This window comes from Nomascus leucogenys, chromosome 5 (genome assembly GCF_006542625.1).
Source record: "Nomascus leucogenys isolate Asia chromosome 5, Asia_NLE_v1, whole genome shotgun sequence".
In the NCBI taxonomy this organism is placed as follows: domain Eukaryota; kingdom Metazoa; phylum Chordata; class Mammalia; order Primates; family Hylobatidae; genus Nomascus; species Nomascus leucogenys.
The window spans coordinates 66,852,354-66,879,378 of NC_044385.1; the positions used below are offsets into that span (position 1 = coordinate 66,852,354).

Sequence of the window (27,025 nt, forward strand, 5' to 3'; positions counted from 1 at the left end):
CAAGAAAAGCTGGCCCCAACTGTTTTACTCTGCTTCTTCTAACAGGTGAATGCCTTCTCAGTACAGAGTTCCCTCCTCTCACAGCCACGTCACCAAAGCCAGGCACTTGAACAGAAAGCCTCCTCTCCCTGTTGGCTTCAAAAGCTCTCTAGCTTGTGGATGCCCCCGCAACACTCCATAGCTTCCTCCCGAGGCCTTCGGCTCCACTTCACGTCTGGTTTCCTGATGTATTACCCACCACCACCCAGGACTACTTGTTCTCCTTTATCCCTGCATATAGCTACCTCCCTCTCCAGTCCACTGGAAATTCCATTTTTTTCTAGTTACTTAAACTGAAAAACACCCCAGAGTCTATGATTTGAAAAGTGGACTTGTACCCCAATCCGTTTTTTCCCAATAATTTTCTCAATACATGTAACTGGTGTGATTTTTAAGTGTTAAACTATTTCTCACCAAAGCAACTTTTACACCAAAACAAACTGTAATAAGGAAACCTAACAGGAATATACCTTCATATACCTGGGCCCAGAATGAGCACCACTAGATGATACAAGGTTTGATGTGAACGTGATGATGTCTGCTTCAGAGACTGACACTTTTAAACATGGTATATCCAGTGGAACAGCCCTCCACCTACCTTACCTAACCCACCAACCAGTGTAGTGTCATTGTTACAGGTCACCTGAAACGTGGAGAAACAATAGCCAAGGCAAAGGTCTTCTAGTGTGGCCGATTCACAGGTCAAGAAACAAGCCTAGGTACACATCCTGATTCTACTATCAGCTCTGGTCACATCAAGGGCCTAGATAACTGTCCAAGGAAGGAAGCCTGTCTGGCTACAAAGTCTAACACTGAGCTCCTCCTATGAGGTCTCCCAGGGAAACCTTCCTGCTATATGTTGCTTATCAATTAATGTAAAACTTGGAAACTGGCCTCAAGTAATGACATTGGATGTGCAGTTTTGTATATATGTGGAGAGTTATGAAAGGCTAGCTGGTTAGAGTTCTAGGGTATAAGCAAGGGGTTTTTCCTCATTTGGATTACATCTACAGTTTTCACACTTAACTGTGCATGAGCCCCAAGGGATGGGGGTAGATGCTTTCATCTCTTCTATACATTGGGCTTCTGGCTATCATGTCTTTTAAAGAAAGAGTTTCCATTCCAGAAGTGGGTAAATTTTAAAATACTCTGAAAGCGGGATGGACCCTCAGTGTCTACACAGATAAACAGAATAATCTTTTTTCTTGCTTCTCCAGCTCATTCACTTGTCTGGTCAGAAAGTCAGAAGTTAAGAGAAAGTGGGCTTCACAGTGATTTTAAAATGCATCTTAACCATCTTAATCTAATCCTGGCTCATTCCTCAGACATCTTCTGAAAAGAGCAAACATAAACTTCCCATCTACAGCCACTTAAAGGAGGGCTGATCCTCCCTCTTCAGCAAGGTGTGCAGTAGTGACTAGAGGAGCACTTATGACCTCAGCCATGGGGTTCTGCCACTCCATCCACCGTATCTGCTCTGTGACCTCCTAGCCAGGCCCTCCTAACTTGCCCTCAAGGTGTTTTTACCTTTAGCAGAGTCTGTTCTGACATAAGACTTAATATGCCTAGTAATTACTGAACCAGATATAGTTTCAGACATTCCAAAGATTAAGTATTCCAGGATTGTTACCAAGGATTGTACTTGTTCCCCATCTCAGGGGACTATGGTTTGGTCCCAGAGGGGCTGTTCCCCTTTTCCTCCAAAGGAAATACCAGATTTGAACCAACCACAACATTGTGGCTGACAAGACTTAACTCAAGTATTTAATAGCTGCACAAAAAAATTCCTAATAAAGAGCTTATTCTGCATAATTAGAAAAGAAAGACACCAAGCCATTTAAACATAATTTATGTACATTTATGGCTTTATACAATTATAGCAAAGATTGTTCTTGTGTCTGTAAGTACATCAACATCATCAGGCACTTCTCAGAGAGTATTGGAACAAGAACGTGGAATCTGCACTGTTACTAAACTCGGGTAGCGAAATGCAGGAGGCATGACTACATCCTGATGGGACTTCCATGGCCACCCCTGGCCACACTGCCAGGCTGTGCCCACCTCAAGGAGAGGCCAACTGTAATGCCAGGCTGGTCTGTTCGCATAAACCACAATGCATTTTTTTTTAAATGAATGATTATTCCCAAACTAAAACCAGAAAAGAAACTTCTCTTTTAAAATTAGTTATAAATTAAGAACTCTTAGGAGCTTGAACGTAAGAATTTTAAGTTGGGGCTGGGATTATTGGTAGCATATATCCAGCAGTTGAACAAGTCCAATTTGTGTATCGTTGGAGAATGATTTCCATTTTAAGTGTCCTTATCCTCTTCTTGGGATGTTCCATTGATTTACTGCTCACTGGGATACATGTGCTCATTTAGACTTTGTCAGTTTGTCAAAGCAGAACTTTCCAAGTAATACATCTATTACCTAAATATATTCCATACGTCTATATTACGGAAACAATACATCTTTATATTTAAAATATCTGAATAGCTCTATAATACAATATGCTTTTAATAACAGTACAAACCAGAGAAAATAAATCAAGCAAGGCTGCATAGGTGATATCATTTGCACATTTCACAAAGCAATCATGTACAATAACTGATATATATACTCATCACTCCAGAAAGTCAGTATTCTTACAGGAAAAAAAACTACCAGAGGCCACATAATGTTTGCTTTCCAGACAGACCAGATGCCTTTCCCTGGACTTCACTGTTCTCAGAGAGCTACCCAGGATTCATGACAGGATTTCAACACACAATGGGGGCTTGGGGGAGGTATAATTACCCAGACTCAGGAGGAAGAAACATTTTCCTAAGAGCCACTCTATGAAGTAGTAAGATTTTAACAGTGATTTTAGCTGTAGTTGCCTCTTTAATGAACAAATGGGGGCTCTGAGGTTCCTCGTATTATGCTGCAGTAACGGCATGGGAGGAAAGTGACAGTACGTAGTAATAGAAATGAGTACACAAGTACTTTGGCACCAAGTTCAGTTACATACCCAGGAGGCCGTGCTTAGAGGAACTTGGGTTTCTAAAACCAGCTATGTCTTGGAGTGCCCCAAAACGAGGATGGATAGAGTGGTGGTTGTTCAATGAATCTTCAAAAAAATGATCATCACAGTGGGAAGCTTACAACAGAGCTGGCTTACTGTAGGAAATCTTATCAGGAACACTTGTGTTCTTGTTAAACATTTAGGAAATATCAAGCCAATGAAGACGCAATTTAACATACAAGACAAAGCAAGTGTGATGTGGGCTATATAAAGAAAAATTAGATCCTTCTCAAGAACACAAGAGGAACAGTGCTGTGCACCTGTTCTCTTCATTGTGATGACTTTGGGCTTTCCACATGACTTGAAAATACTGATGGACTGAATAGGACACAAAGCCAATTAATTTGTTCTGTCAGTTACAGGCAATTGGAAAGTAATAAAACATAATGATAGGAATTACAGTTTAGGTTGCTACAGGCTAAAGAAATTTTCAAATTCTTAAGCCAAGGCTTTTAATATAATCTCAATGCACAACTTACAGCTGGTTTTCAAATAAATCTCCCCAATTTTTAAGTAAGTTCTATTCCATTTGCTACCCATCTGAACTTATGAACACAAATTCTACAAACCACTCAAGTCCCATTTTAAAATTCCCTCCTTCCACTTAAACTTCCACAGTGTGCTAAGTAATCTAATCTGCAGGGCAGAAGGGAGAATGGGATGAAGTATGAGTGTTGACATAATTCCTCAAGGCAGAACTACAAAACCAACCTCCACCTGGACTGAAAGAAGAGCAAAGAATTATGAGGGGAAACTTTTGCTAAAGCTCAACTCAAAATGGTGAAGTGGATCAAAATCCCTCGTTTGACAAAGGACCATTGCTTTAGATGCAGATCTCCCTTTTCTGATCTACAAACATTATGAGGCCTCCCAGGACTACAGAGGTCTCTAGAGAAGACTTGATGCTATGCAGTATGCATAGTTCAGTAGAAGCAGATGAAATTTCTTTAAAATACATACATAAAAACATATTAAGTTATCCTAAATATGAAACGCAAAGTGTCCATAACTATACATCACTTTCCTGCCCAAATAGGGCCTGAAACGTTGAATATGCAAGTACTAATTACAATGATTTAAGATTAGTCAGAAACATCACTAAGTAGCATCCCAAAGTGTACAAACCAGTTAAGCACGTATAAAATTAGTACTAATCCAGTTAGAATACAAAATGAAAATTATGAATGCTGCCCCAAATACCTGTGGTTCCACAAAATTTACAAGCCGACTATGTAACAAAGTAGACTCTAGTTTTAAGAAAACATTATTACAGTTCAATATCTATTCCAAAAATGTTCTTAAGTCCCAACAATAACGTCAAAAATCATTTATCTGGAAATTAGAACCATTTAAATGTTTGTACAAATTTGCAAATAACAAAATAAACAAAAAAAATAGAAAAGACCTGTACAAAGCTGGCATTTAATCTTTTTTTTTTTCCAAAAGTTTAACAAGTCCATTAATCTAGCAGATTGATAACAGGCTACTTGGTTCTCATGTGAATTCTGTGGCAACGTGAACAGGTCCAAGGCTGTTCAATGGAGGTGCAGAATGGAGATTCAGTTCTTTGTGATCCGTCAGTTCCGCAGAAAACAGGTAGTACAAACAAAAGTTTAACTTATCAAGACATGAGACCCATCACAGTATTACAAAAAGAGTATAAACTTTCCTTGGACCAACTGGATATTTAAAAAAACCAAAAACACACACAAATACAATCTGTATCTACTGCTTATATACAAAACTTGAAAGCACACCAGGATCTGAAAATCTTTTCTGCAATTATATGGTGTAGTGAGTTTGGCACTTCATTGTAATGAAATTTCCAATGGCACAGTCCTTATCTACAGCAGCACATAACCTGCACACATTGGGCAAACATCCTGTACAGGAAAAATGTCTTTGCTGCCAAGTCTGACGAAAGGAAAAAAGGAGGGTTTTTTGTTTTGTTTTTTTTTTTAAACCAAGAAAACTAAAAGGGAGTTGGTGAAGGACATCTTTGGACTGCTTCTCTCAGTTCCTGCTGTCAGACAATCTGAAGTACTTTTAAGTGTAACCTAGGAAAAAACACATACATACGCACACACACATACACACACAATGAAAATATAGCCAAATTAAAATCAATTCAACTTAACATGTTAAGAGTGACAGACATACTTAGGGGCAAAAAGCTAGAGCTTTCTCAAACAGCTCTAAAATCATTCAATGGGGAAAATTCTACTTTACAAAAAAACCCTTCAGCATTTGATTTATATCAAATGTATTCATTTATTGAAGAGCTACTAAAAAAGATGCAGCCATCGAACTGTCAAAAAGAAATCTTTAAAGCAGTTAAAGGAAGCTTCCTTCTGTGTAAGCTCAGAAGGAAAATTGTAAGCTGCAAAAAGGACAGTGAACGATAAAAGATCCCTCTCTGCAAGAGGCAGTCAGTTGACATCAAAGATGTGCTAACCATGGCAAGTTACTGTGTTCCTCGCTTTTAAGTTCTATTTTTCAAAAGGTCTTTTGATATTGGGGTGAACTTACCTGCTCACTAATCCTCAGCCTGACACCCAGCTATGTGTCGTTGTCTTGACACTGTGCGGGAAGCTTTGGTTGGGCAACACATTGTCAAAGTTAAAATCCAAGGTATCTCCATCCATGAGGTCATTCCGAATGATGGATTCCATGTCACAGTCTAAGCGCTCAATGAACATGCCATCCAAGTCACTTGGGAGCTTCTCCTGGTGGAGAAGGCCCATTCTGCCATAGCCATTGCAGCTGCTCACGGAGGAGTAGCCCCCCAGGGCACTCATCTGCATGGGGTGGGGCAGAGGCACTTGTACAGGTGTCTTCACTTGGGTCAGGCGGTTCATACCAGAGGTGTGGGGCATGGTGCTTACTGTGTGGGGCAGGGGACGCCCGTTAACTGCAGATGTCTGCTGAGCATGTCCAGGGTGGGTATGGGAGCTGGGATTCATCATTTTGTTATGAGATGCCTGGCTGCCATAGGTTGACATGACCGAATTAGGGCCCATCATGACGTTCTGGCCCAGAACCCGGCTGTTGGGCTGGGCTACCCCAGGATCAACTGGTGTCATAATGTCATTATGGGGAGGAGAGTCAGAAGTCAGCAACTCCTTCAAGAGTCCAGGCGCACAGTTATACTGACTCATACCTCCATAACTCGACTTATTGTCCTGAAGTGTTTGCATAGGCATCTGGGGCAAAGGGCTCATGCTGGATTGCCCATATGTATATTTTTGGTAGTTTGGGCTGGGTGAATTCAAACTGGTGTTTGGTGGCGCAAACGAGTAGCATGGCGTCTGCTGCATCATGGTGCCAGGTGAGGACTGGGTCGAAACAGTTAATGATGTTGGTGATGAGAGAAGGTTGAGATTATCCAAAAGATTTTCCATGTTTTCGGGATTGCTTATCTCAGACAGACTGGGTAAAGTAGAGGCCATCTTTGCAGCAGATGGCGGGTACACCATAGAATGCACATCCCCTTCTCCAAGATCATCCTGTTCGGTCATAATGGGTGAGAGTCTCCCACTAATAGTACTAGCATTTGAGCTAGTTCGAGGGCGAAATGTACTCCAGTTATCAAAGTCATCGTTGCTGTGAGAGCCAGGGCTTGCAGGCCATTTGGAAAACTGTGATCCAGGGCTGTCCCCAGCACCCTCCTGGCCAGACTGGAGGGATGCTTTCTTCTTGGCAGCTCGGCTTCGGCTCTTAGCAAATTTACTGTTGTTGTCCATGGATGCAGCTCTTCTCCTAGGAGATTTCCCGCTCTTGCCACCCTCTGGATTGAGCATCCACCAAGAACTTTTTCCAGTTCCTTCATTCTGCACACGAATGAACTTGCTGTGTAGGGACAGATTATGACGAATTGAATTCTGTAAGGCAAAACATCTTATTAGAAGTACAATACTTCTCTGCTTGCAAAACTTACTATTCTACATGTATTACATGGAAAACAAGTAAAAAATCTTAAAAGTGTGTGCTACAGATTTCCATCTGAACAGTCCTAATGGCTCTGAAGCCATTACAAAAGATCTCAAATAGCACAGGAATAAATAGTATCTTATCTTAAAAACAGTACCTGTGGCTGGGCGCAGTGGCTCATGCCTGTAATCCTAGCACTTTTCGAGGCCAGGCAGGCGGATCATGAGATCAGGAGATCAAGACCATCCTGGCTAACACAGTGAAACCCCGTCTCTACTAAAAATACAAAAAATTAGCCAGGCGTGGTGGTGCACACCTGTAGTCCCAGCCACTCGGGTGGCTGGGACAGGAGAATGGCGTGAACCTGGGACGCGGAGCTGGCAGTGAGCCGAGATCGTGCCACTGCACTCCAGCCTGGGCGACAGAGTGAGACTCGGTCTCAAAAAAAAAAAAAAAAAAAAAGAAAAATCAGTATCTTAATTTAATGAAAGGACAAAATTTAATAAAAAGTATTGTAAATACCTTCTTTCATACAGCTATATTTTATGGAAAAATCACAGGAATTGGTTTTAATAACCACTTAAATTTTGCTTAGCTACAATAGTACTCTGTATCAAAGTGCTATCAAAAACCCCTTCCATTCTACTATCCTTAAAACTACTGCCAATTCTCTTCAGTTTGAACATGTGCCATTTACATAAAGAAGTTTTATATTACTGGGCCCACATACTTATAGAAACAAAAAAGACAAAAGAATATAGAATATATAGAATATAGAATATAGGCCAGGCATGGTGGTTCACACTTATAATCCCAGCACTGTGGGAGGCCAAGGCAGGCAGATCACCTGAGGTCAGGAGTTCAAGACCAGCCTCGCCAACATGGTGAAACCCCATCTCTACTAAAAATACAAAAATTAGTCGGGTGTGGTGGCAGGCACCAGTAATCCCAGCTACTTGGGAGGCTGAGGCAGCAGAAGGAGACTGCAGTGAGCTGAGATCACTCCAGCCTGGGCGACAAGAGTTAAACACTCTGTCACAAAATAAATAAATAAATAAATAAATAAATAAAAATATAGAAATATAGAGCTGATCAAGAATTAAAGGCCCCCAAATTAATAAGACTTGGATTCATTCATACCTTTAAAGCCCATTAAGCAAATACAAGTGAATGTAAGGAAAACTGAGTCATTGCTTTTGTATTTGAGAAAGCTGATCTGCCAAAAGAAATTTTTTTTTTAATTCAAGTAGTGCCCCTACCCTCCAGTTCTACCAATGACCAGTAGTATGAGCAGGATGCACCAACTAACTCCATGACACACCTCCACGTAGCCAGGGGCTACATTGTCCAAACAGACAACCTGGGATGGGAAGAAATGACAGAGAATGCAAAGAGCTCTAACACTCAAGCTAGCGCAGCTTCATGACTAATCATGCCATGTTTATCATCCCTAGGCCAACTAAGGAAGAAAAATCAACAATTTTTCTTTTGAGTACTTCTTGGGTGGCTCTGCTACTTACTTACCTAGGTGACCTTGGGAAGCTGCCTAGCCCCAATGTGTCTTAAGTTTCCTCACCTGTAAAGCAGGGATAACTTATAGAACCTTATCAGGGTTGTTACATGTATTAAATGAGATACATAAAAATGCTCAGTGGTGCCTGGCATGTAAGCAGTCACCATGAAGGAAGTATTAGACCCCAACTTAGAATAGTGGTATCCTGCACCCCCGAAGTCCTGCTTCTCCATTCCTATTCAGTGTGGTATGTATAGGAGCTTAGAAGTAGTACAGATTACAAACCCACAACTGCAAATATATGGTGAAAGGGGCCAGAGGTGGCCTCTCTAAGTTTCAGTAAAACACCAGAGCCAGGCTGCAGATGAGAAAGCCATGGTTTGATTCACCTCCTCTACAACACATGGTAAGATGGCGTTCAGGGGAGTCCATGGGACACGTGGAAAAGGAGATAAGGGAAACGCTGTGAGCTCCCCAGGAGGAAGGACCTTGTCTTATAGCTTTTGGCCCCCAGCACAGTACAGGGCACACAGCCACCACACCTTGTTCATTCAGCAGCCTCTTTCCTCAGAGGTCTGCTCCCAAGGAGTGGGATTCTGGGTGCCCTAAGACCCTGGAATGTGCACAGTCTCCCAGCTTTCTTGGCCTCCTCTGCCAACTGGATGCCAAGGCTCAGCTGACCATGCCCCCTGCATCTCTGTGGCCCCTCTTCTCAACCACAAAAAGGCTCTGGCTGGATTTGTGGTCACCCAGGGGTACAGCCACAGCGCCCACATCCTCATGCCATTGACATGGGACGCCCAGGGCCCGAGTGCCAACCACTGCGCCTGAGCAGAGCCTCTGCACAGCAGGATAAGGCCTGGCTCCAACACGAACTGGGAGAGAAGTCTTCTCTCATTAAAAGGTGGTAGAAGAGAGAAAATGGAGGGGTCTCACTTTCTAAAGGGAGATGCAAAAGTCAGGGTAAGGCCCGGCAGTCAGGGCTGAGAAATCCACATTTCAAAACGCCCTCTGACCCTCTGTACTGCATTCCACCTGAAGATTTCAACACAGCAGCTACGTGACAAGCCCTCCTGCCAGAGCATACAGTGAAGTGTGAGAGCGGGGAAGACACCACCGGAGTCCCAGATTCCCAGCAGGAGCAGAGCAGGTGTGTGGTGATGGCGGTAACTGTCTCCTGTTCCCAAGAATCCCCGCCTTCCTCCGCACCCAAGATCTACCCTCACCTCGAGACACGCTGTGAGGAGGGCCGGGGCTTAGAGTCGGTACAAGAATCCCTAAAAGAGGCCAGGGAGTACATTTCCCTCCCATCCTATTTCATTCCCCTAAGATTCCCAAATTCCTATGGGAAGGCGCTACACACACACATGCATGCTCACGGAGCCACAGCCTGCTGTACCCACCAAACCCCAGCCGAACCGAGTTCTTAATTCCTCCTTAAGATCAGCAGGCCTGCACTTGGGGTAGCACTGGAATGCAGCCCTGCACTCTGACCCTGACGTTTTCTATACGCTGGAAGTCCAGGCATTTGCACAATATTCCATCATGACAGTTTTGTTCTTTGAACACAATAGACACACAGATAAGCTCCGATGAAATCTCTGGAGGAGAGGAAGCTTGACTCCTGTCCCTGTCACATTTAGTTAATGATAAAGGGGGAAGAAAGATCTTCCCAGATAGAAGCTTCCTGGTTGTTGCATTGACTTGGGGAGAGGGGGTGAAGCTCTCTAACATTCATGATAAGCCTGTCAGATCACTGGCAAGCCCAGCTGGGGGTCATTTTTAAAAAGACTGCAGGAGACATAATAAGGAAATCTTTAAAACATTCAAGAAGCGTTCACTAACTCAGGCGGGACATATACTAATTTAGACTTTAAAAAAAAAAAAGCCACAGCAGTCTCTTACTTATCAAAACATCATATTACATATTTTTCTAAGAGGACATTTCAGGTCGCTCTTTGAGTAACAGAGCTGTCTCCTAACTTTGCCAACAATTAAAATTTTTTCCGAACAGGAAAAGGTTTGCTGTGCAGGACTTGTTACATAAATTCCTGTTTTTCACACAGCCATCGGGACATTAAAGAAGCTACGGTTTCTAGGGGGTGGGGTTTGAAAAGGTAAATTTTGTAAAAAATGTGTTGCTATTAACGACGTTGTGTCTGCACTCCCCTACTGGCCACAGGAGAGGCTGGAGGAAAGAGCAGTTCACCAGAGGGACTTCGCAGCAGAGCCGCGTGGGAATGCTGGGCTCTGAGATATTATGCCCTTGAACTCTCAACAAATATTACCTGAGGACAGAGGCAGGGTATCAGGACAGAGGCTCATGCCCTGTCAATAACTTGCCCAAATCCAGCGTTTCTACATGACGGCACTAGAGAAACACAAGCCAGCCAATCTCCTCTCCACTAGCTTGTTTCTCTGCAGCCCCACTCACAAGCCTCTGCACACACCCCGTCTGCCATCTGAGTGCCTGGCCACCCCATGCAGTGCAGCATGTGCTTCCTGGGAAGCCTGACCTAATGAGCTCCACAGATGGGGGAGTCGGGGAACCCCGACATGGTGTACTTGCTTGTTCAACCTGCTCTGCTGGCTGTTCTATGTTCATATTCTGAGCTCCTTAAAGGGCAAAGGGGCTAAAGCTTGTCTTTAATTTCTAGTATCATAGTCTCAATAAATGTTTGTTGCTTGACCCCCCAAAAAAATTACAAGGAAGATATGGTGTCTTACACACTACACATCTTTCAACCATCCATTTGAGTACCAATTCATGTCAATTAACATTTACTGGAAACTACTTTGTGCGAGGAGTAGTGAAAGACATGAAGGAATGAGACACAGAACATGCCCTCCAGAAGCTTTTGATCTACCTGGGGAGAAAATAAGTCCACGTAAAGAGCCATTTAATAGGATGACACAACCCACAGACTGTCCAGAAACACAGATCTTTTCTCTCCAAAGGCTGCCACCCTGCCCTCCATGCCCCAGCTTCTGTCTCAGCCCAACTGTCCCCTCCAGAAGCATTTCTTGATGACCTCATTCCATCCTGCAGCTCTAACATGGGACCTTGCTTACTCACCCCTCTTTATGGTTTCACAATGTCTGATCCCTGGGGCGGTGGGGGGTCATGCGTGACTTCCCACTACACTATGAGCTGCTCAAGTGAGCACAGAGACCTTTGTCTGTCTTCTTCTACACTGTATCCTCACAGCACCAACACCATATGGGCACTCAAGTATCTGTTGAACAGATTAGTATTTCCTACATTTACAGGGTTGGTGCAAAGATTAAATGAGATACTATGCGTGGAAAGGCTTACCTTAATCTCTATTAGCTAATGCTACTGTCATCACTACTGGCATAATAGCATCCATAAAATAACATATGTCTGTGTTTTACAGACCTATCTATGTCATAAACATTAGTCTTATTTCTTTATAACCACACGTTGCACTGCTCTCACTTAACATGAGGCTTTTTTATACGTTAATTACTGGAAAGACTGACTGGTTTGGGAAAAACAGTTCATTTTTCTCTTCACACTAGATATTGCCTCAGAACTGATTCAAATATTAAGGTGAGTCTGTCAATGCCCTGGTCAGCCAGTGTCACTAGAATATTTAAGTCTTCTCAAGGTGCTGCAGCCAAGTCACATGTGCAGGCATCACACATTGCTGGGGCCAGGGGCCTCCGAGCTCTGGACACAGCCAGCACGTGTGGTGCAGCAGCAGGGGTTGGCAGAGCAGGGACTTCAACAAGCCAGTTGGGAAGCTCCATGAAGGATGGTTCCGATGTTCTGCCTCTGTGGCTGGAAGAAGTGAGGTGCTGAGGCTGGTCCCCAGAGACCCCTGAGGACACATGCCCTCCCCAGGATGCTCCCAGGCCCACTGTCTAAGGCAATCATCAGCCACTGAAGTGCAGGATGAAATCTTGACAACTTTCAATGACTTTAATTTTTTTTTTTTTTTTTTTTTCAAAGACAGAGTCTCACTCTGTTGCCCAGGCTGGAGTGCAGTGGCTTGATCTTGGCTCACTGCAACCTCTGCCTCCCACGTTCAAGCGATTCTCCTGCCTCAGCCTCCCAAGTAGCTGGGATTACAGGCACCTGTCACCACGCCCGGCTAATTATTTGTATTTTTAGTAGAGGCGGGGTTTCACCATGTTGGCCAGGCTGGTCTCGAACTCCTGACCTCATGATGTGCCTGCCTCAGTCTCCACAAAGCGCTGGGATTACAGGCGTGAGCCACCGCGCCTGGCCTACTTTAAATTTTTTATCTCATTCTTTTAAAATTCTTATTTGTGAATGTATTATGTAATATACACAATATATTTAAAGTGTATAAATAAATACATGTTTTATCAAAAAGCGTATGTGTTTTTAATAAAAAAAACTGTTTACAGACCACTAGTCTATCACAGCAGCCTTCTAGGAGCCTGAAGGCCCCAATAAAGATGATCAAGTGAGCAGAACTAGCTCTAAATCAAGTCTAGGTTGACTTTGCCCCCATCCCTCAAGACTGGGTTGGAAAAAAGAGACCTGGTCCCACCCTCTGATTGCAGCTCTCTGCCTCCTAAGAGCTGAGCCTGGCTGCCTTCCCAGCCACTTCTCTTCATCCTGGCCTGGACTCTTACATCCCCAAATCCTGTCTTCCAACCTGAGCTGCCAGTTCACATGCATCTAGCCTGCCCCCCTCAGCCTATATGAAGACCACCACCTGTCAGCCAGGGGTCTCCACATCACTGCTACATTCTACATTTCTTTCTGCTTGACAGTTCTATGATTACCCTGGTCTTTATATTTAACCAAAAACAATGCAAAACCTCAACTTAAGGCTGAATACGCCTTGCTCATGAAACCCTTAGATGGCCTTCATACCCTGTGTTTTATATTTTTATATTTATTTTATAGTTTATTATATAAACTATGTATTTTACTGTTTACTGCTGTCAATACATCTCATTCCATCCTTGCAACAGCCCTCTAAGGCAGGTATTACTGGCTTCACTTTAGAAATGGAAAAGGAAAAATTAAGACTCAGAAAATGATCTGTCCAGTTAGGGCTCAAAGCAAAGTTCTGTGATTCTACTTGCAACCCCACTGCTGGCTGAAAAAAACTATCCCCTTGGCTTCACCACTGTTAAGATGAATCAAAGGAACACACTTAAGGCTGAGGTTACATGTGTGCACCTTAAGGGAGCAGAAATAATTCTGTTCACTAGTTTACAAAGCTCATTTTCTGCCTTAACAGGTGATAAATTTACACAATGTGGGCAGGCGTGGTGGCTCACACCTGTAATCCTGGCACTTTGGGAGGCTGGGGAGGGCAGATCACAAGATCAGGAGTTCGAGACCAGCCTGGGCAATATGGTGAAACCCCGTCTCTACTAAAGATACAAAAATTAGCTGGGCGTGGTGGCAGGCGCCTGTAGTCTCAGGTACTCGGGAGGTTGAGGCAGGAGAATCACTTGAACCTGGGAGGCAGAGGTTGCAGTGAGCCGAGATCGCACCACTGCACTCCAGCCTGGGCAACAGAGCGGGACTCCATCTTCAAAAAAAAAAAAAATTTTACACAATGTGATTTGCGTTTATTCTAGTGGGTTCTTCTTTATGGCAGGAATCCATAGCAGCTGAAGTGTGCATTTCAGATGTGAGCATCGTCCTAGGGAAAACCTGTGGGGACTCACAGGGAAAGCGGAAAGGTCCCCAGAGACCCCCAGCTACCTAGAACTGCCCACCACCCTGTGTGAAGGTGTGAGCAACAGCCACCAAATCCAACAAAAAGAACTTCACACTCAGAAACTGGAACATATGATTAAATGAACTCATTGTCCCAGAAATTCTAGAAATTCTTTCAAAATGCTAGACAAACTAGATTTTTCCAAAGCATTTAATCTAATTTCTGTGAACTTTCTCAATGTGTGCGATTGTTACACAGGCTCCCGGCATGGCCTTTATTCCCTCCTCCTCCTTCCTCTCTTTTACACCAGCTCTTCCTGCACTTCCACAAGTGAAAACAAACTAAAGTAGGAAAATCTATTCAACAGAGTTCCCATTAAGAGTTACTAATAAAACAACAACTTTTAAAAATAATCCATTTTGTTTGCAAACAGGAGGAAAACATGACCTTTTGCCAAACCTTCTTTTTACAAGAGATGTCAGTAGACACACGTTAGCAATAGACAGTATGTAAATCAATGTTAGAAAGTGTTTAACACAAGATCTGCTGAGAATAGCTAATCTACACACTTACACCCTAGATCCTTCCAGAAGGCTGGTTCATTTCCCAGAATCGTCTCCTTCTTGCCTGAATATCCTCAAAGACCACTATACCCCCCACTACTACCCCTCACTGTGCAGAGGTCTTAAAGCATCTCCACTGATCCCAGGGCTGTGGACAGAGACTCGCGGCCTGGTAAAACCGGAAGGTACTTCGAAGGTCATCTGGTCTAACACTCTTGTTTTATGTTAGGGAAACAAAGTTCAGAGAGATTACAACGCAGATGGGAAACTTATGGGTATTCATTTACAAAAAATAGAACCACATGGAGCTTTAGTACTGGAAGAAATGTAAAACAAGTACCAAGAACATGCAATATTCCTCCCCTAGCCAAGCCAATCCTTACCTATAGTTTCAAACCACTACAGACACAAATTTAGTTCTACACAGCTTTATCTCTAACTCTAGTCATTCCAAAGGAAGGAAAAATATGACTATCCACTGCAAAAGGAATGTAGATTATGTTTGCATGTCAAATAGTACTAAAAAGACAAATGGAAGAACTCATAGGTGTCAGGAGAAGCTTCATGGACTTGGGAAGTACACTGTGAGGCAGAACCGGAGGTGCCAGCTCTGGAGGCAGAGTTACTGCTGGACCCTTCTGAGTAAGTCCTGGATCTCATCACTAAGCCTGTTTTCACATCTGTAAAACAGTTACATGTACGAATGGCATGATATACATGATATACATGAAGTTGCCTGGTGCATCACCTGACACAAAGACAATAAACACTGGCTATTTTGCTTTAGGAAGTGAAAGAATACATAAACAACAATTTTTTAAGCCATTATGAATGGTTGTAACTTGATTAAAAGTCACTCATCACAAACTTCCTGTTTAAAGGCGGCCAGCCTTCCTCAGGCTTATTTCCATGTCCTCACAACTGAGCTGCAATCCTTCATTTACAGAAAAATGGCGTTTTCTCCCTGTTAAGAAAATTTTAAATGAAAGAATTTGAGCATTTAACTAGCATATTCTGTCGGCTTTTGAGGTGACCTATGTCAGAACACGTGTGTCCAGGATGTTGTTCAAGTTAAGAGAGATATAGCAGTTGTCTGATAATAGATTAATTTTTAATTTTAAACAATTTTTTAAATAGATTGGGTTTTGCTATGCTGCCCATGCTGGTCTCCAACTCCTGGCCTCAACTGATCCTCCCACCTCAGCCTCCCAAAGTGCTGGGATTACAGGCCTGTGCCACTGCACCTGGCCTGATGAAAAATTATATCCAGGATGGCGGTTATTAGAATGATGTTCTTTCTCATCTCTTCGCAAACACTAGTCACCCATGACTATTTACTTTATGGAAAACAAACTCTAAAAGAGCCCCTAGGCCAGGTGCAGTGGCTCATGCCTGTAATCACAGCACTTTGGGAGGCCGAGGCAGGCGGATCACGAGGGTGAAGAGATGGAGATCATCCTGGCCAACATGGTGAAACCCCGTCTCTACTAAAAATGCAAAAATTGGCCGGCTGTGGTGGCACGTGCCTGTAATCCCAGCCACTTGGGAGGCTGAGGCAAGACAATTGCTTGAACTCGGGAGGCGGAGGTTGCAGTCAGCCAAGATCGCGCCACTGCACTCCAGCCCAGCAACACAGCGAGACTCCGTCTCAAAAATAAAAAAGAGCCCCTAAGAGGTGAGGAGGTCAAGGAGTATAAGAACATACTACAAGACAAAAGAGGTGCGTTATAAGTAAATGGGACTACGGTATTGAGGAACAAAGAAGGAAGAAGGGGGCCACCACTAGCCCACAAGACCAGGGGCAGAAAGCTTTACAATGGAGGATGATCTGTGGTTTGTCTGATTTTTATTAGCCAAAGGTCTAAATATTTCAGAGTAACATTTCAGCCAATAACCTCATACATTTAGGATTGAAGAAAACCCCTTCAGGGACAGAACAGAAAATGTACTTAATGATATTACACCATACCAAAGCTTTTGCATTTCAGAAGGTAGTAATTAAAAAGCAGCACTACAAAATTTCACTGTGTCCCACATGAGAACCCTGTATTAAAGGAAGCTACAGTGAAAGGAAAGGCAAAGCCCTTTAATTTTCAGGAAGTGAAATGGAAGTCTCCTGTACCATTCAATACTATGGGCTCTATGCACTATCAGAAACAAACTACTCCAAAAAGACAAACCCCAAAACAATCCAGGTGAGGCGGAAACGAGCAATCCCCTTAGATACCAGCTCTAGATCACAAGGCATTCATCTTAATCACTTTCCTTCTATAATCCCTCTGTATCAGGTGCTAATGTGGACCCCTGTTTAAGCAAAGCCTAGAAAACAGAAACTATCTCACACTGTCATACGCTTGGGTTTAATGATACCACACAACCCAAACAAGGCCAGCTCTCAAATGAATGTCATCAACCTTAGCTAATAAGGTCCCTGTGGTGGATATCCAGAGACTAAATTTCATCTAGCTAAAATTCTTCTAAATGCCCTGTTTTAAGAGATCTGTAGGCGGATGGGGAACATCACACACCAGGGCCTGTCATGGGGTGGGGGAAGGGGGAGGGATAGCATTAGGAGATATACTTAATGTAAATGACGAGTAAATGGATGCAGCACACTAACATGGCACATGTATACCTATGTAACAAACCTGCACGTTGTGCACATGTACCCTAGAACTTAAAGTATAATTAAAAAATAAAAAAAGAGATCTGTAGGCTACCAAGGATTTCAAAGTGGGCTTGTTTCCCCTAGGATTGATTTAGTTTTGATGCAGCCTGGAGTTACCCCTGGGGACCCTTTAACTCACTCACCAGCTCCTCCCCAGGGAGGCACAGAGGCCAGGCACTGCCAAATCCACAGCAGACAGCCACAACTCCCCCATCTTGCCCATCAGTGACCTAAAGGGGCCTTCCTGAAACTTCGACTGAATTAACTACTGGAATACCCATGCTTTTTGCTGCTTCCGCCTAATGGCTGTCTCAGATGCAAAAGGCCCCACCATAGAAGAATATTAAGAGGAAACTCATTTGACGCTGAAGTAATTCTGCTGTTCCTAATGAAAATCTTTGTCTATTTTATAGGCCATACAATCTTTCTAATCTGCAGTGGTCCTATAAATGCACAGCATTATAACGCAATTAACTACCTTATCTATTTGGCTACCAGAAGACTAAGACACAACAAAGTTAAAACCAAAAACAAAGAACACATTAGGATCTACTCTCTTCTGATGAAGAATTTAAATTAGGCATAAAATAAAGCATAACCATACCAATACTTTGATCCATTTTAAAACTTTCTAAAATTTTAAAGGACTAAAGTGAATTTTAAAGTATTTTTTCAGCATTACATTGATGAGCCTATTAATCTTGTTCATGCTAGGTAAATGTATATTCAAGGTATGTTCCCGAATTGTTTACAGAAGCCAGTGAAAAACTTTATGGACATAAATTCAGAAGCAGGAACACTGAAACTTTGACAGATTAAAATCCCCAGGACAATATCCCACCCATAGCATGTACTATGTAGAACTGTTTTTATCCTAAATATGTTTGCTATCTGGAAAATCTAGGGAAGAATTTATCTGTTGGATGCATAGACTGTTTACTAAGAATTCTTAGTAAACAGAGTACAAAGTCTAGATTTATGTGTTTTTTCGCATAGTCTGTTTACTAAGGATTCTTAGTAAACAGAGTACAGTCTAGATTTATGTGTTTTTTTCTATTTTGGGACCTAGATATGATAATCCAGATTACAAAAAACAAAAGCAAACTGCAATAAAGTGTAACACTCTGAATTACACTACCTGCAATGTTGGATTTTCCTGTAGGGTTTACATAGAATCTTGACACCAGCTTGCCCATTATTCTGTCTAGGAAGCCTAATGCCACAACGACCCAAGACTGCCGAGTATATACTGTTTGTTTATATACCACCCAAATATTATTCAAAGGTTGTCTCAAATCAAATAGCTTCCCGAATGGGTTGACCCAATAATAGCAAAACTATTTGGGCCCAGGTTTATGCTAAAGAGAAACTCCCACCACCACAGAGACTGAGCCCCAGTCAGGGCTGTGGCCCAGCTTCCCACAGACATCAGGGATCCACCTGAGGAGGCAGAGCACAATTACACTCTAAGACACAGTAGGTCTGCTGCCCAACAGCCCTGCTGCCCACACCTTCCTTCTCTAAATAATACAAAAGACATGGTCCCCCTCACAAACTGCTGCTCCCTCAGCACCACCAGAAGCCCAGGCGTGTCTGGGAACTCCAAAAGAAGCTCACATAAATGTTTCAGTAATGCTGCTTTATTAACATACCTAAAAGCCTCCATGACTCCTCCTGGCCCTCCTCAATGTGCCCACACTAAAGCCACACATCCCCATCAGCACACACCTAACATGAATGAAGCCTACATTTTGTTTATTTGTAGGGCCAAATTTCCACCCCAATGGAAGCACCTGTGCTGAGAGCCGCATGTTCATGTCTGTTTTTTTTTTATGAATAATTCACTTCTTTATTATGGCAAAATATACATTACATACAATTTACCATTTTAATCATTGTATTTATTTATTATTTTTTTTTCCTTTTTTTATTATTATACTTTAGGTTTTAGGGTACATGTGCACAATGTGCAGGTTTGTTACATATGTATCCATGTGCCATGTTGTTTTGCTGCACCCATTAACTTGTGTGGAAGTCAGTGTGGAGATTCCTCAGGGATCTAGAACTAGAAATACCAGTTGATCCAGCAATCCCATTACTGGGTATATACCCAAAGGACTATAAATCATGCTGCTATAAAGACACATGCACACGTACGTTTATCGCGGCACTATTCACAATAGCAAAGACTTGGAACCAACCCAAATGTCCAACAACGATAGACTGGATTAAGAAAATGTGGCACATATACACCATGGAATACTATGCAGCCATAAAAAATGATGAGTTCATGTCCTTTGTAGGGATATGGATGAAACTGGAAAACATCATTCTCAGTAAACTATCGCAAGGACAAAAAACCAAACACCGCATGTTCTCACTCATAGGTGGGAATTGAACAATGAGAACTCATGGACACAGGAAGGGGAACATCACACTCCGGGGACTGTTGTGGGGTAGGGGGAGGGACAGCATTAGGAGATATACCTAATGCTAAATGACAAGTTCATGTCTGTTTGAAAACTTAGCACCCACTGAGCAGAAAAGAAGCCTGCAGAGCAGTTTTCACCACTGCGCAGTCACTGGCACTCCACCAGATGTGGGCACATCTGTGTCAGAGATGCCCACGAGGACTTTCAGCTTAAATGCAGTCTCAGGTCAAAGCAAGCCAGCCCAGGAAGAATGTGCTTCCCCAAGATCACTCCTGGGCTAAAGGAATTCTGGAAGGCTCCAAGTTGAGTCTGCCCTAGAACCACATTTAGATGACTTGAGGACATCCCACTAGGAATTCTTTGGGCTCCAGAGAGAAGGGAGAATGTCAGGCAGGACAAAAGGGATCCCTGAACCACCTGAGGGTCCCCACTTGAATGACTAAGCAAACCTTACCATATGGAGAGTGTTCCTTGTATTAAATATTAAATGTTTTATTCTAATGCTGCTGTTCGAATCATGTCTTTTTTGGAAACATGGATGATATTGTTGTCATAAATTAAGACAAGACTATCTTTATAAACCTCCAAAGACCAAAACAAAAGAAAACAACAAACAAACAAACAAAACAAAAAAACCTCACGGTTGCCTTTGGAAGTTATCGACATCATTTTTAGAAAAGTCTTGATCTTTTCAAACACACTGGCTACGCGCAATACACATTTGTTGTTTGAGGATGAAAACACAAAGATAATTACATACAAAGTTATCTTAATAGATAATTATAATATCTTAAAAGATAATTATATACAAAATTATCCTAATAACTTTGGGCAAACTAGCAAAGGCAGAAGGAATGAATGATTAAATGAACCATTTTTTAGGATGATTCAAACCAACGGAAAATTAGAACCTCCCACACCACACAAGCCAATAATTTGCGATGGTACACCTTAAACTCCTCTTTGGAATTTTAGTCCTCATTGTTTCAGCGTTTTCACTTTCAATTTCCTCCAAAAGGGAACTGAGTATCAACTATTGTGGCTAGAATCTTGCACACAAGTGCAAATGTTTTTTATCTCTTCCAAGCTACTATTCAAGGATACTCTGCACGTGTATCCCAGGACTTAAAGTAAAATAAAAAATTATTTAAAAAGTTACTCTGACCTGCTGCTAGTTTTCCACCACAATGTACGTATTAGCACATTTGGAGATGCCTTTTCTCTACTTCTCTTAAAACTACAAAGTTGCCAATATGGTCCAGTAGGAAGAGTACTAGAAGTCAGGGCTTGTATGTCTGTGTCCAAGTTAGATCATTACTGCACGTGTGAATCTGAGCTGTATGATGCCCTGGTGTCTCCGTACCATATAACTCAATGGTGCATTGTGAAGATTAAATGAGAACATGTTTGGAAAACATTAAACAGATTATACATGTGAAGAATGCTACCAATTTCACGCATATTAGAGAATTATTCTATAAACTCATGATATTCTAGAACAAAATGCAAGGTTTTTAGAAGAAATTATTGGCTCTACTGTCACAGATACTTACATAACAAAGAGATGAGCAGTGAGGTCAGTCTAACAGATTACTTCAGCACTTCAACTCTCAAAGATCACTTTTCTCTGAACCAACATGTAGTCTCTGGTATTTCAATTTATTTTCATTTTTATTACTGAGAAAACTAACTTAGCTAAATTCTGACAGCCTAGTTAAGATTGCAATGGATGACTTAGAACTGCTGTTGACTGAACAAAATGTAAAACAATCATTCTTCAGTGGTACCCTACCACCCCCAAAAAGAAAAGTTTTACATTTTAATCATTTAAAAAATCTATCACACATAATAGCCAAACCTAGAAAACTCTTTTAAAGAAATATTTTGTTCGAAAATTGCTTGCTATTCCTAGCTTAATTTATAGCTACTTTGAAGACTAAAATGGTTATCCAATATATTGAGGTCTATCTTCATGAAGTCTCTGATAGAAATATATGACAGACTTTAAAAGGACCATTTGGGCCAGGCATGGTGGCTCACACCGGTAATCCCAGCACTTTCGGAGGCAAAGGAGGGAGGATTGCTTGAGCACAGGAGTTTAAGACCAGCCTGGGCAACACAATGAGACCATCTTGTCTCTACATTAAAAAAAAAAAAAAAATCAAAAAATTAGGTGTGGTGGTGCACATTTGTAGTCCCAGCAACACAGAAGGCAGAGGCAGGAGGATAGCTTGAGCCCAGGAAGTTGAGCCTGGAGTGAGCCAAGTTCACAACAATGCACTCTAGCCTGGGTGACAAAAATAAATAAATAAAGGACCATTCAGAGAATCAGGACTGGAACGGAACATGTCCAGTTCATCCTGCCCAAGTCAGTGTTAGAGCACTTGCAAGGGTGGGGGTAGGTGGAGTGAAGGGCACCAAGGAGGAAGGGTCTCAAAGGACCTTGTGTCAGTCATTTTTATTGGGAATACAAACCAAAGATCAATTTTTATCTTCATTTTTGTCACTGGAAAATCTAGGCAAAATTAATCGGGAACCTGAGCAACGCCTGGTTAAAGTGGGCCTACCTAATGTAAAGTATTTCAATCAACTGACAATTTCAGAAGTTAACTTATTTCCATTCACATTTCAATAACATAAATTAGGATCTTTTGATTTGGCCAAATCAATACCGATCAATGTAATTTTCATTGAACAATTATTTACTAAGCCCCTACTGTAGACTGTGGAAATAACAAGTAGACATTAAAGCTCAAGGCTCTCCCTGCCTCCCATGGTCTTACACATATGTATGGAAGGCTGACAACACAGAAACATTAAGGTGCAGCACACGCAAAACAAGAAAGGCCCTATGCTGGAATTGGGACGTGAAGCAAAGGACGACTTGGATTGCTGGATAAAAGGGGGCGGGAATTCTTGATGTAAGGTAGAGCATGAACCAATGTTGACAAACTATATGGTGGTGCAGGACATGTGTGCTAGAACCAGACCGGCCCGATTCAAACCCAGTTACGGCCTGAGTGCTCCTGGATAAGTGGCTCGCGATCTTTGGGCTTGGTTCCCTTGTCTGCAAGAAGGAAATACCAACAGTACTTACTGACCACTGTGCAGAATGTCCGATAAATATGAGCTATTAGTGTTTGTGAGGAAACTTTTTTAAAAACACTAGTAAGGTATGTCTGGAGAAAAGAGAAGAGGTCAGTATGGCCATGTATGAGTTTAGACACAGAAAGGGGGAAGAGAGAGAGAGAGAAGGTACGGTGGGTGGGGCCTTAACACAGCAGCATGTTTTTTACCCTACATGCAATGCACAGGACAGCAAGTGGAAGATCAGAGGACAACAGAGTGAAGTTATCATGCAGAACCTAGAGCAAAGCGCCAAACCTATTTCCCACCTGGATGACAGGAGAAGAGTTCGGGCTCTGCTGGGAAAGCAGAAAGATATTTCTGATTATCCACAAATGTAACTGTGTGTGGGTGTCTGTATTTTTGCATACATCTACATTGCTCTTGATAAGCAAAAGCATCTCCAGGAGCTGCTGTCCTTGGCTGTGGTTCTTCTCCCACCTAACAGGAAGCTGCTGCAGCTAGTGTTGAGAGAAGGGCCTCTAGAAACAAGTTATCTTCATGCCCTCCTCCCTGTCTCCCTCACTGAAAATGACAGGGTTTTCGATTCAAGCTTTGGCTTCTGTCTCATGACTTGAAGGATACTTGATTGTTTTCAAACTTATGGCATAATCTGATATTTTCATAGCCAAAGGAGGGCAGGATGCTGGGGCCAGGACCATTTGTTTTGAAAACAGATTTTAAAAGTCTCCCTCCATGAAGCTGACTGCTTTCCTACATTTTATCCATCATTCACAAGATTTGGCATACAAATTTGGTTCTTACATTTTGAAGGTTTATTTTTGTTCCTTGAGGTCATTGTCTAGGCTCAACTATAACATCTTTCAGGTTGTTTTGAACAGCCAAAAGGAAATTAAAGGAAATAATGGCCCACAATGTAACCATGGATTGTTCCACATAAACATGGATAAAGCTGCAACAAAGTACTCATGCATTAGTCAGTACCCTGGTGGATGCAAAGGAGATTCAGGGCCAAGGCTGTGGGGTACTGCAGGGGCATGAGGATAAGCTGCAATGGCATCAGATTCCCCCTACCCACCCACCCCTCCTCCTCAATGTGAAAGGCATGATTATCCCCCGCCCACACGCATACTAGAAGACAAGTGGTCCAATTCTTGAAAACTTTTAAAAGGTTGATGAGCACTCCCCACAACAGAATTCGATTATAAACATTTATGTGATGTTAACCTTACCCTCCACAGATCCCATCCTCCTTTCTTCTTCCACCAGCCAGATGCCCTGACTTCTAACTGCTTCCTTTCCTTCCTGTTACAAACCAAGTGTGTGCCATGCAACTTAAGACAGGGTCTAAAAGTCACAGTTACTAGCAAACAAAGAAACCTTAGCAGACAGTTCAAATATTTTGTAGAATGGGTCACAGAGTCTAATACTCTGTCCACTTTATGAAGCACATAAAACCACTTTATGGAGGATAGCTAACAGATACCTGCAGACAGGAACACCACACCTTAGGTTATTAACTTTTCCTATTTCATAGCATTTCTTCCAGCCACTCCTCCTACCAGGATCATTTTATTCTCCTCACCAGCCCAAACTAAATAAACTAATCACCTCCATTAATTCTAAAGTTTTTGTCGTCGGGATTTAAAAATATTGTACATGAACTTTTTGATCTATACTCAATGCCTAGAACAGAACAGAGCCAAGCACAACATAACGGAATGAAACGGAATGAAACAGAATTAACAGAAGAGGAAAAAAGATAGATCAAGGGTGATATCCATGACTAGTTCTTAGGAGGTTAGACTTGCTTCCTTAGTTTCAGATATCAATGCAAAATAATTTATCCTTTCTGCTTGGCTGGAACAAACTTACTTCAAAATAAGAGAGTTCTGTCAAGTTCTATTTCTGCTAAAAGATAGAAGAGCTGATTAAGGACATGGATGCAGAATGTGCCCGCTGGCTGGCACCTTTACCACCAACCTCTCTTCCACCCTTCCCTCAATTGCCATCTAGTAAAAGCAAAATTGCACGCAAAGTTGAACATTAAGTACTAAAGAAAGGGCAGTGGAGCGGGGGTTGATGCAGATGGCCTCACTCAGGGAATGTGCCTTGTCAAACTTCAGGCCAAGATGCAGCAGCATGCTGGCTGTTCTGGGTCCAAATTTCTTAAGTCCATCCTTAAGCCAATAAACTCTGCAGCTGTCACTCAGGCTACAGTTCATGGAGCTTTACCTAACAAAGCTGACAACTGGTCCTAGAATGCTGATCCTGTAGATTGAGAACTTTTGTGCATTCTGGCTAAATTCCTACTCGGCATGAAATCCTGGAGGCATGGTGCTTACAGTGACATTATGACAAAGATTTCCTGCAGCCAGCCTCCCATCCCACTCCACCTTCGGGACAGTCTTTATTCCCAAAGCATCCCCAGGCCACTGACTGTGCCTCAGCATCCTCTGGACTCTTCCCTGCAAGTTCCCTGAAGATCAGATTTTCCTCTAACCATTGAGGTCTCCTGTAGCACCTCCAAAGTAATTTCAGGACAAAGCAGCACACTATGGCCTACTAAAGCATTCTTCAGCATGTGCTCTACAAAATAATGGTTCCTTTTAGGGTGATTTGAATTCACTGAACAAATACCTTTGGGACACTCTGGCCACACAGAATTAAACAGGATTCCTAACTGCACAGTTTTTTAGAGCCTTGAGGACACAGAACAACACAAAACAAACAAGAGCAAAACTTCCCTTAGACTTTGTTTTGTTTTGTTGGTGGGATCACATGCATGCACATGCACACCCCTCCACACACACACACACATTTCTTTGCCCATGCTTCTTGACAGACTATACCATGAAACTGATGTTCAGCAGCACACATTTTGGAAAATGCTGAGCTAATGGCAAGACGGTGGTAATGAGGAAGAAAATCTAAGTCTGGCTCTGTCCTTCTGACTGGACACATTTTATATCCTTTATGTCTCAGCTTTCTTGTCTATAAAGTAGGAAAACAATGCCTGTCCTAAATGCCCCACAGAGTTGTAATGAGTATAAGTGCTTCAAAAAGCATAAAGTGCTACGTATTGGTGAGATTTTATGATTATGCCAAGGTAGAAGGAGGGGCTCTCACTGAAAGCCCCAGTGCTGCCCAAACTTCCTACCAAGTAACACACCTGCCCCTAGGTAGCTCAGAAAGCCCAGGTGTTCTGTGGGACTTGCTGCTAGAAGTAATTGAACCATGCCTTACTCTTTGATGGATGAAGGAGGAGACCAGACAATCCAAGCCAGGTCGGATCACCCCGTGTGAAGCAAGACCCACAGTAGACCTCTTTCTCCTACATCCCATTCCCCAACAGTCAACATCATCTTCAAAAATACACAGGCAGAGTTATGACAGAAGAATGGGCCAAATCTTTTCCAACTCCTTAAATGCTTGTGTAAAAAGACAAGCAAGGTATAGGAAGAAACAAGCAAAGAAGGGGAAAAGAAGACAGGAGAAGAGTGATTCAGAAGTTGATTGCTGAGAAGGCAGCAGAATGAAAAAAAAAGGGGGGCAGGGGTGGCACAATCCTAAGACTTCTCCCAGGCCAGCAAAACACTCTAGCCTTGGCTGTGACACTCCTCCTCATGCTGTTAGAAGCCATGATGTGAGCACATAGGCAGTTTCTAGGGTCACCACAATAAAGCTTGGAAGATGAGGAACCTGTACACAAGGTTTCCCCATTAGTGTAATATGTGGTGGGATTAGTGTAGAACCTAACTAGGCAAAAACATCATCTGGGATTGGAAAGTTTATTTACAACACCTGACAATGAACATCAATCATGACACCCCTGAAACCTATTGCACACTATTTGCAACTAAAATACAGGGTGCTCTTTATTACCAATTATACGAGCTCTGTATGGTCAATTACTTCTTTTACAAGACAATTTTGATGAATATAATAATGTTGCTTCCGGCCGGGCGCGGTGGCTCAAGCCTGTAATCCCAGCACTTTGGGAGGCTGAGGCGGGCGGATCACGAGGTCAGGAGATCGAGACCATCCAGGCTAA

At 42.4% G+C, this 27,025-nt stretch overlaps 1 protein-coding gene across 1 annotated transcript in view; it reads right to left on the reverse strand.

The window, feature by feature from the left end:
* Nucleotides 1-1,870: 1,870 nt before the first annotated feature.
* The window catches only part of FOXO1 (forkhead box O1), a 114,262-nt gene continuing 89,107 nt past the window's right edge, over nucleotides 1,871-27,025 (reverse strand). The window contains exons 2-3 of the mRNA XM_003270013.4: nucleotides 5,633-6,984; nucleotides 1,871-5,160 (exon numbers count right to left, since the gene is read on the reverse strand). Coding sequence (XP_003270061.1) covers nucleotides 5,647-6,984 — 1,338 coding nt within the window. The 3' untranslated portion in view covers nucleotides 1,871-5,160; nucleotides 5,633-5,646. The remainder of the gene's footprint in view (nucleotides 5,161-5,632; nucleotides 6,985-27,025) is intronic.